This window comes from Plasmodium vinckei (assembly GCF_900681995.1).
Source record: "Plasmodium vinckei vinckei genome assembly, chromosome: PVVCY_08".
Classification (NCBI taxonomy): Eukaryota; Apicomplexa; class Aconoidasida; order Haemosporida; family Plasmodiidae; genus Plasmodium; species Plasmodium vinckei.
In genome coordinates, this window is record NC_051300.1 from 133,239 (window position 1) to 145,391 (window position 12,153).

Sequence of the window (12,153 nt, forward strand, 5' to 3'; positions counted from 1 at the left end):
AATAAACTTCCCACTATTTTTATGTCAACACATTTGTATATATGCATATTCGCCTTTTTGTGTTTTCGTTGTAATGCATATATTGTCAATTATGGTAGCTAATGGACCTGCTCTATAAATTTACGAATCATTTTTTCTTATCAAGTTACATATAAAAACTCGGCAATTCAAAATGCTAAAGATTTGTAACTACATTTATTATCTTTTCTTTTTATAGCATTTTTCATGTTATAAAGTTTTTTTGATTTTTCAAACATATGCATGAAGGTTTTATATTATGAAATTTAATAATTTAATTTTTTTAACAGTTATTATCCAAAAATTGTTAAATAATTAAAAAAAAAATTGAAAACTATTAAACAAATATTTTTAAGAAAAAGCACATATATACAAATATATGCATATATATATGCATAGGTAAAGGGTTAATGGACAAAATAAAATGAACGCAGTATATAGAATAAGCATATATTTATGCGTATTCACGAAAATAGGTTAATCTTTATAATTCAAATATGCATATTAAAATTTTTATTTTATAATTTTTTCATAAAAAAAGGAAAAGGGGGGGCAGAACAATAAATATGCAACAATTTTAAAATGGTTATAATCAGGATCTTCTTAGTATTATATCTAAGTGTGTATGTATATAGAATTATATATATAAAGCAAATATTGCATATGGTCCTACAACTCGTCTATTTTTTTATGAACTAATTTATGAATAAAACACAAAAAATTTACATAGCTGTATTCCTTCTCAACCTTATCTTCGACACATAAAGACAAAATACGCGGATCAGCAGTTTCGCTACGAACAAAATCGAAAAAAAAAACATATAGTGAGACTTACGTTAAAACTGAGGTGGCATAATAGCCGCATATCCAACTCGTATACCCTTTTGATATACATTTATTTTTGGGTTTTTATTTATCTATTATTTATTTTTTTATGTTAAATGAACTTACTTCGGTGGAACTATTACTATAGGAACAAATTGGTTGGCGTGATGAAATTTACTCAAGTTCATAATAATACGCTCAAATTTTTCTGAAAAAAAAAATATATGCAAGAAATTATATGATACCCATAATATGCATTTAACTAGTATATACATGTTATTTAGATGCACAATCGCTTCTTTTCAGTGATTAGTTTTTACTCGCATTAGGACTGTTTGTTAGGGTTAAATTAATACAATTTTCATTTGTTGGAATATCCCCATAAATCTGAAACCGGCAGAAAAATGAAAAAAATATGAAGCTCACATATATCCATGTGGGGTATTGCTATAATTAGCCATTACAACTTTTCCTTTTTTTTGCAAATTTGTTAAATACGAATAAATGCAACTTACATCCGAAGCAAATTCCATATCCGAATGATAACCAAAGAAAAGGTAAAAATGTGTACAAACGTCAATCAAATATATTCCATTTGAATAAATTTTTTCACCACTAGAAGGTATAACTCGAGGTATAAATAATTCGTCATCAATGCTCATTGAATCAATTTCATTTGTTTTTCCTTTTATATGAATTATATAAGTTATAGGATAAACAAACAAGAGCGATGATATTATAGGCATTGATAAAAGCTTTATTAAATTGTATATTTTTAGATCAGATAATATTTCTTTCTTTACAATAGTATGCTTTAAAATACAGGAAGTGAATAAGGGCAATAATTTTAGTGTATCCGGTAATATTAGCTGTCCCGAATGGGCAGAGGAGGCGCACTACAAAAAATAAAAAAATCGAAAACAAATATAACAAAATAATAAAGTTCATAATGATGACATGGAAAATATTCTAATCAAATCAACAATTATTCAATTGTAGGCACTTACATTTATTCTGTAGGAAAACAGAATATCCGTCAAATTATCAATAATATTTTTTGAGTAATTTTCATTATGCAAAACGTCCGTGCACAATTGCTTAATTAGTATATTCATCAAAGCTTCGGCATCAGTATATCTAAAGGCAGTACTGAGTGACGATGTTACGTTCATATGTGTAGTATGTAAACGTACATATCTATCGCCGTTTAAATTAGTATATATACATGCACATTGTATATATACTTGTTTTTTCGATTCTGATATATCTGAATAATTTAGTAAAAAAGCAAATGTTTGATCATGCCGTATTTTGGGTATTTTAATAGTGTCAGCACGAATTATTGAATTAAAATTATTGTTACAACAAAATAGTTTTTTTACAGAAATATTTTGGGAATATCTTAATTTTAATTCACAGCAATATGCAATATCTTCCGATGTTAATATATCTTTTATATTCATATAAATTTCTTTATAATCTTTTTGCCATATAAAATTTTCTAAAAATAATATTTTTCCTCCAGTATTTTGAGCAACATATTGTAATGCTGGCACACAAACCCTAGTATTATTTCCTGAAATAATAAACACATCTGTACTTATATTATAATTATATAAATCTAATAGCATAGAATCATAAAATTTTTTTTGGGGAACTTCGAACAAATTCTCTTGTCCTGTTCTTTTTATTTCATTGATAGCCCCTATGCCGCAATTAGGTGTACTAGTATAAAACATAGATATACTTCCAACGCCATTTCGTTCCTTTAGTATTTCAACAGCAGCCTTTAAAGCACTATTCCCACATGATCCATATGCTTGCATTTTAGGACACAGTGCTTTAATTGTATCTATTAGGTTATTAATTTTATCAAGTTCATCAACACAACTTAAAAACATGTCATCATGGGAAAGTGGAACAAACGGGTCATCTATATCACTCATCACAATTAATTGATTTTTGAAATATTTGTCATTTTTTTTATTTTCATTATGATACGCAGTATTATTTGGATCTGCATTTGCTGCACCCTCAGTAGTTGCTCCATTTCCACCATCTAAATATTTGCAGTTAAAGAAAAACAATGAATTGCTATATGTAATGATAGCTATCTTTGTTTTGGGGCATGTGACATTTTTTACAGCGTATTTAATTCCCTCTAATACAGTATACGTAATGTTATTATATATAGCATTATATGAACAATCAATAACAAAAACAAAATATGGCGGTAACATATTTTTTATCTGTTTATATTTTGATAATATAGAATTTCTTTTATTTATAGTTTCATAAGTTTCTCCTTTTTTTTCATCTAATAAATTTTTAATATCATCTAACCTAAAATTGGTATTTTCATTTATTATTGTTTCATTATTATTTATATTTTTTTCATTAATATAATTACGTGACATGCCTATAAAACCACCAAAGTCTCTTTCTCCTCCTTCTGTTAAAACGCTTCCACCGGCGTTGTTATTGTTTATTTCATTTTCACTAAATAATAAACTCCTTGATTGATTATTCAAATTTTTTGAGTCATTCGAAACTAAAGTATTTGATATTTGTTTAGTTATAGACATAATTTTATTAGTAATAATAGATGCTGTTTGGTTTACATTTTTATTTAATGAAGTATAACTTAATTTTAAATTATTTGAATTCGTATAATATTTAGGTGGTATCATAATATCTACAGACCCTTTTAATAATGGAGACATGGGATTGTGCTTATTATTTTGCATATGCGACATTTTTTCATTATATTGATATATATCAAACAATACATTTTCATCAATTAAAATTTCTGTATCACAAAAAACACATGTAAATTTTTTTGCTAAATCTTCTAACATTGTACCATGTATATAACTAAAGCATTTAGGGCACCTCAAAATTTCAACATTTTCTTCTTTATCATTAATTATATCCTTCATATGAACTTTATAGACATTTTCTCCATCATTTAAACAAGCAAATGGATTGACAATAATACCAAATGGTATTTTAGATAAGTTTAAGGTTTCAGAAAATATAGGGATTTGATATAGTGTACTTTTTATAAAACGTGGATCTGCTTTTCCGGTATCCACTGAAATGAAAGGTTGATAAAAAGATGGCGGAGATATATATTTACATGTTTCAAATATTTTTAAACACGCTTTATTCTTTTTATCTTGAAAATTTATTATTGGTCGTGGAATTTTATTCATATCTATACGATTATAAGTCTTTTTAATTAGTGTAAATATTTCTTCTCCTTTATCAGTTACTCCCTTCTCATTATCACTATTCGATTCATCACTTGAACTTTCTTCAGATTCATTATCACCTTTATCAGTATTTGCAACATTAGAATCTCTTTTATTCATAGCTTTAGGCGTCATTTCATTTGTTCTTATGCCATTCGAACTTCCCATAAATGACGTATTACTAAATGGGCTTTGTTGCCCCATAGGATTAGGTTCTTGATAATTAAATGCACCGTTTTGGTTAGAGTATTGATGTGCTTGATTACTGTATTGATGGGTCATGTTATTGGCGTGATAGTTTTGGCTATTATTAGGCGTATTTTGCGAACTGTTAAAAGATAATTCCCTGTTATTATTCGGATAATTATATACAGGAATCGAGTTTATTCCGTTTATCATGTTCCCCGTGCTCAAACCTAATGGCATCTGAGATGCCGGAGGAATATTACTATTTATAGGAACATTATTATTACCAAATTGGTTCATATTATTATTGTAATTACTTGGTGGATAATTATATGTTTGTGTATAATCGTGTTTTGGTTGAATATTTTCATTTGGTTTATAATTATAGTTATTCATGGAATTTATTTCATTGCTATTTGGTCCTATGTTTGAATAATTAAGACTATTTTGGGTGCTATAATTATTCCAATTATTTGGCACATAGGATGTTTCTGCATAAATATCATTACTTCCTTTGGGAGGATTACTACCCTCAACATTATTATTACTACTTACATTAGTGCTGTTCACATTCATTTTTACTGATAAATCATTGTAGTTATTTCTATTAATATAGCCATTTCCGGCATTGGGAACATTTATTTCACCATGCTTTTGCTCATTTAAGCGCGTGTTACTTGTACTATTTTCAAAACTTTTTATATTATTATTTATATTTTCTGCATTGTTAATAATATTATTGTTATCTCGATTTATTATATTTGCGTTTCTATTATCTGGTGCTAATTTTATACCATCATTATAATTCCCTTTGTTTGAATTGTCAAAAAAGGGATTTATATCATTTTTAACTTCGTTTGGATTTATTGACATTAAATGAGTTTCTGATTTGTCCATCTGATTATCATTATTATTATAACTATTATGTGCATTGTCTCTAGGGTTATTATTCAAATTGTTTGAATTGCTTTGATATAGGTTTTGACTTTTATTTGGCGTCATTTCTTTTTCACTCTGTATAATTTCATCGTTTGTGCTCTGAGCGTTAACGTGTTTTTATTTTAGTACCCCTTAGCTATCCACAATATACTTAACAAAAAATTTAATGTTAAATTTTATTGCTATTTTGCTATATTTATTCGTTTTTCTTGTGTATAAATATCTCTTCAAGTGTTTATCTTTTTCCATAAACTTATAATTCTTTCAATATGCTTATCCTCGTTTTATTAAAATAGTTTTACTCAATCAGGTATTTTCTTAATGTTAATATTTTTATAAACGAGTTTACATTCAAATAAAACTTCGAAATTGATAGACATCAAAATTGTATATATTTATTTCGGCAATAATATTAAAATTTTTTATGAGTTAAAGCTTAATTTATATTTAACATAAATTAATACTGCTGTTTTCACTTTTCATCTTTATATTAACATACGGAAATTTTTCTTTATTATTCTAAAATTAATATTTTTCAAATTTCCTCATCACTATTACTACTCCTAACTAGTTCTATTACTATATATTCCTCTACTTTTATTATTGTTTTTTCTTTTTTTAATTTATCTTTTTTTTTAAATATTTCTTAACCTGTCAAACGATTACTAATACTATATTTTTATTACTTTCATCATTAATAAATATATTGATGTTATTTAAATTTCTTATATATGCATAAATATATGGATATATTATTCATATATGTGATAACAAATTAAAATTATATATTATAATACTATTTACATGCTCCGTTCTCGTTATTTTTTTTATAATGCATATATAAATATATATTGTTCCTATTTTTCCATAATATTTAATTAGCTCTTCTTCAATATTATTTCTCCAAAATATATTTCAAATATTTTATTTATATTTATTTTTTTTAATCTATGGAAAATTTATCATCAATGGGGATATCTTTTTATATATAAAAATAGCATCCATATATTCATATGTATGTACATATTAAATGTACAATATAATGCTATATATTTATTACTAAACATGTATGTGTATACAAATCATGAAATACTATTTGTGTTATCATTTACATGTGAGGTTATCTTCATTTAAAAAAAATAAAAGTAACATACACACTATAGTATTATACGCAACTATGGCGCTAGTAGTAGTTACTTCCTTTCACACGAGGTTATAAATTTGGATTAGTAAAAATGGAAAATATCGCATATTTAAAAAAAAGGCAAAGTTTGCTTTCGCTATGTTCTGGTATAAAGAATAAAGGGTTATTTAAAAAAAAAAATCTAAAAAATCGTATAATTTTTTTTAATATATAATGGTATTTATATAATTATATATTTGTGTTTTTCGTACATATTTTCGTATATATAATATAATGCTATTCCAATTGCCCATGAATTTTATATTAAAAAAGGGAGAGAAAAAAGCATATAATTAAATCTTAAAAGTATAAACAATAAAATGGAAAAATTGTGAATATATTAATTAGGGAGAAATAAGTATAATATTAATAAATGTATATGTACCAAGTTCAATTTTAATGTATTTCAATACTTATATTTTATTTTTAATGGATTTAGTCTTTCATTTATATAAATGTTATTATTATGCATATAAATATAACGAGGAATGTAGTGAAATTAATGTATAGTAAATTATTATAAAATCACAGCTAACAAAATTTCAAATTATTCCTGAACTTTGAATTCATGAAGACAATTTTATCATTATTGCTATTATTAATATATATTTTATATTTTTTCCATATAACAATAAAATAGTAACTTAGCAATTAGTTAAAAGTAAAATAATCAAAATTTATGTGTGTGTATATTTATAAAACATTCTTCGAATTGAAGCCCTAATTAAATTTAAATTTAAAAGGGATTATATCTATAATTATTATATAAAAATAAATAATATTAAGGAAAAGGAACATACCATTTATATTTCCCTATTTATATAATTATACAAAATATAAGGGACCATTTATATACCTTCCATCACATATTTTTGTAAAAATCGTTTATAATTTTTTCGCTTTTGCATTTAGACATTTTAGTATAAAATAAAGCTTGTGAACGGATTTTTAGTTGCGTATGTATAAATTAATACCTTTAAATAGCTAAATGTTATCTAATTAAAATACTGTGAATTCGACACATCACAAATTATATGTTCTTGACACTTCAACAAATTAGTAAAGTCACTATAATAAATGCTTTGAAAAAATGTATCATGCATATAGAATCGTAAAGACTTAAAATTTTTCATGTCTTTAATTAGTTTTTTTATTTGTTCGCTTTAATGAACACTTTAGTGAATCACTCAATCAAATTATTTATCACCATTATTATTGTTTTAATCCTATGATAACATAATAATATAGGAGTAGAATTACCTGATACCATGACTTAACAAATGGTTTAAATACTATTTACTAAAAAATAAAACAATGGAACAAAAAAACATTTTAAGGAAAATTAATGATATTTTATTTTTTCATTACTAGCATGTACCATATGGAAAATGACTATAATTTCATAATCATTTAAATGCACCTTTTAACCATTCATTTTTTTAAACATTTATATTAGTCATAGTCATACAATGGTGTGTACTCCATATATGTATAATATGCATATGCACATACAAAGAATTAATAGCCGTTTAATATATCATCTAAATCAAAAAATCAATTATATGCAACTTCTATATTGCTAAATTATATTTCTAATGCTTAATAAAAAAAAGTGGCAACAGAAAATTTAAAAAGTATGTTCATTATGCAAATATTTCCTTCCACATAGTTATTACACATATAATACGCACAAATATATATATTTATATATAAAATATATGGTTGTAACATGAAAACATAAAAGTTATATAAATATATATATTTATGTGTAAATCCTGTAATATATTAAAATGGGAAGGAGAAAAAATAATCATACATTATGGAAGTATAAACAATATATGATGTTTTATTAAAATGGTGCGTACTGTCTACAAGGAAATAAAAAAATGTAAAAAATCAGAATTACTCTATTTAATTAAAAAAAATTAATAACCAAAAATATTTAAAAAACATTAAAAAAAAAGATGAATTATATTAATATAATTATATAATTTTTTACAACACTTTTTTTGCATTTCCATTATAATAGTTTTTTCCTAACATGCTTTTTATAAAAAAAAATATTTTTTCTTTCTGATGTTATACTAATTATTGTTATTGATTATACATTTTTTTATAATGTTTCATTATATAACATCATTTATAATTTAGCTTTCCATAAATAATGATAAAATAAGAATCCTTTTATTTTCCAAAAAAAAAAAGAAAAAAAGAAATGTTCGGGACTAAATTCATTTTTAATATTATCAAAAATAGATTTAATAGTTTATCGACAAAATGTGTAAAATATGTTATAAAAAGTTATAAAAGAACATGTCCTCATATAAGTGATTTCGAACCATTTGGTATTCAATAATTCTAAAAAAAGAAATGACATTTTTTGTTCATCATGCCGAGTGTTCATGATATAAAAAATTAGACTTAGTATAACCACATGCATTCATTTATTCATTTCGAATTTGTAGTGTTGAACTATTTGAATATGTTTGTGCACCCATATATGTATATATATTTATGTCTTATTTTTATTATTTTTTTATATCAGCTTCTATGTATTACTTCAGTGGTTTACATAATTATAGAGGCTTTTATCTGTTAGTAAAAATCAACGAGATATTTAATATAAACAAATATAAGCATATATACATTATATTTAGTACAGATAAATATGATTTTCAAACGGATGGTAATAATAAATTTGCTTTATCACAAACTAGGCAAACCAATATACATATAGATGTGCAAATAAATTTGGTCTTCTTTTTATTTTCATTTCAATGGAAATAAGCACAATTTAATTATTTATATATTATTTTTTTAATAGATATTCCTACGAACAAAAAAAATAGAATCCATGTTGATCAAAGAGCGGACATAAAAATAAGGCAATGCGACGAAACATTAAAAATCGATTTATTTACAAAAAAATTAACAAAAAAAATTCATATTGGTCAAATAAAAATAGATATTAATTCAAGCATTGTTGAGAAATCATTTCCTAAAAATGAATGGTTAAAACAAAGGAATACTGATTAAATAAATGTATAAAACAAGTATATAATTATATATATTGATTTGGAGTATTCATTTCTAAATTTTATTAATTATAATTAGGTTTGTCTGTTTCAAGGATGGGCAAGAAGTTTGTAAAGTACAAATGTCCTTTTATCGAAGTAATATATAAATTTGGTTACAGTGTGAATATATATTTTACTTTATTTTGTAATTAAACACATATATAGGACATGATGCAGGAAAAAATGCAAATTTGCATAAATTTATATATTGTTTAGTTATTAATTTTTCATTTTGTTATTTCTACTTACTTTAATTTCCTTTTATTTATAGTTTCAAAACATGCACGTCCCAATGAGTGTCTTTTTATACAAGATGGATTAGAAATATGGAAGAATAAACCAAAAAGTGCCAATAAGAAGTCTATAAATTTATACGATATTGATAAAAAATTTGATGATGATGATGAAAATTTATTACTTCTAGATAATAATACGGTAATGAATATTATAATTAAAAGAATTAATATAAAATTCACCTATCAAACTTATGTCTATATATAATACCCATATTTATGTACAATACAACTGCTTATGATTACATGTTATTATCTATTATATTACTTTATAGCTGTAATATTAATTGCTATTAATATATTTTTTATCTTTGGTATTTATTTATACACATATAATAATCATTTTAATTAATTTTTTTTCTCTCATAAAGGATATCAATGAAATAAGTTTGATGCAAAAGCTTAGATTAATAAGCTTTGTATTAGAACAAGAAATCTTTGTGTTTGACTTTTATGCATATGTTTCTAAGTATATGTCAGCAAAGGAAATTATGGGTATGTCATTTTTTTGCTATTATAAAATATTATGTAAAAATTTGTGTAAAATAATTATTGTTTATTTTATTTTTTATGTCATTTTCAATTTGTTTAGTTTCAAAATATATTGTATCATTTATCTTATTTTTGTTCACTAATTTTTAATCCTTAGGAGAATGGTTCTTATGCTTCTTATGCTTTAAAGACAACATAGATTATGATTCTATAAATATAGAAACAATAATAGAAAGAAATATCCATAGAGATATAAACATACCTATATTGAACATACAGAGAATTGTTATTGATAAAAATAATAATACAAATGCTAGCATTATTTATACATATGAAAATGAAAAATATAATTTAAGCATTCATTCAGAGACTAATCTTTCTTATATTATTGATGCGATAACAATTTTTACAAACGAAGTAAGCTATATTAAATAATATGAGCATTAATATATATTTCAATAAATATATTCTACTAAATATATATGTGACACATATTCTAGAAATAATACACTTTCATATATTTCTATAACTTTAAATTTCTATTAAACTCATTTATACCCCGTCTGTTGTTTTTATTTCAGCTAAAAGTTCTAAAGGAATCTTATGGAGATAAATTGAATGCACGAAAAAATATAATAATGCAAGAAGCAACTATGAAAAAACTAATGGGTAAATTGATATGAAAAATATAAAATAAAGGGATATACCCATATACATATATAGAGATTAATACATTTGTGCATTATATGTATTTACTTTATTCATGAATTTATTGTAGGAAAAAGAAGAGTATCTTCCCCCCGATATAGACGTAGCTTACCGAAAAGCACCCACAAAATGATTAAAGAAATGTATGCCGAGAAAAATAGTTACGAAGATATTCAAAAGAGAAAAAACAATTTCCTAAATGATATATTACTAGAAAATGGTTCGAATACTATGATAGATACAACAAACGAATCTTTGAAAGATGCAATTGTCGAACCAAAATTAGACAAAGAGATTGATACACTGAGTGAGCCACACACAGATACACTAATGGAAGCAAAATGGATCAATGAACCAGAAATAGAACAAGAAATTCTGAATGATTAATTATTCGAAGGACATCAAGTTAAGAAATTAAATGATGGAAAATAAACAGACTTGATGCTATAATAGTCTAAGAAACCAAACATAATACATATGAATTATTCAATATAATTAGTCAACATTAAACTGTGAGAAATTAAATTATTTCCTTTTACGATGTTTATATCATCAAATTATACATAGATACTAAATAATTTAGATCATCACCCAATCAAAATAAATATTATATGCTTTATGTTTCTTATTTGTATCCTCTTTTAAAAACATTTATGAAAATTTTGAATTTTATGTATTTATTTTTTTAAAAATTTAAATAAAATATTTTCTTGTAAAAATTTCATAAAAATAAAAAAAATGGAATAAGAAAAATTTATAATTTATTTTTTACATTTTTTGAGGAAGTTAATGTTAAATAGTGCCTTGTAGGCTAATAAAATGAAATGAAATATTTTATAATAAAAAATTATGGGTTTTTTATTATATGTAATTAAATTTTCATTCAAATATATACTAGTCTTTTCTAATTACAATTTAAATGATGAAAGCTTTAGTAAAATAGACATATATGGTAAATGGTTCAAATATGAATATAAAATTACACAAATACACATATATGCATACATTCTTATTTGTAATAGTATAGAAAAAAAAATATTATTATAAGATACTTATTTACATAGCTAAACTTTAGTTATTTTATATTATTATACTTATTTGAATTATTACTTCCTTCTGACTTTCCATCTTATTTTCTTTTGATTCCATTCCTTGGTTTGCTTTTGTTATCACGTTCA

At 23.8% G+C, this 12,153-nt stretch overlaps 2 protein-coding genes across 2 annotated transcripts; one reads left to right on the plus strand and one right to left on the minus strand.

The window, feature by feature from the left end:
• Positions 1 to 687: 687 nt before the first annotated feature.
• PVVCY_0800310 (protein transport protein Sec24B, putative) lies at positions 688 to 5,285 on the minus strand (the record flags this gene model as incomplete). Its single annotated transcript, XM_008626840.1, has 5 exons — positions 688 to 811; positions 970 to 1,051; positions 1,164 to 1,230; positions 1,359 to 1,739; positions 1,851 to 5,285. 5 exons carry the CDS (start codon positions 5,283 to 5,285, stop codon positions 688 to 690), a joined length of 4,089 nt encoding a protein of 1,362 aa, XP_008625062.1.
• A 3,335-nt stretch (positions 5,286 to 8,620) lies between these two features.
• On the plus strand, positions 8,621 to 11,362 carry PVVCY_0800320 (ag-1 blood stage membrane protein homologue; the record flags this gene model as incomplete). Its single annotated transcript, XM_008626841.1, has 9 exons — positions 8,621 to 8,750; positions 8,951 to 9,091; positions 9,230 to 9,416; positions 9,520 to 9,578; positions 9,754 to 9,917; positions 10,147 to 10,270; positions 10,425 to 10,684; positions 10,849 to 10,936; positions 11,046 to 11,362. The coding sequence occupies 9 exons, from the start codon at positions 8,621 to 8,623 to the stop codon at positions 11,360 to 11,362; spliced, it is 1,470 nt and encodes a 489-aa protein (XP_008625063.1).
• Between the last annotated feature and the right edge of the window lie 791 nt (positions 11,363 to 12,153).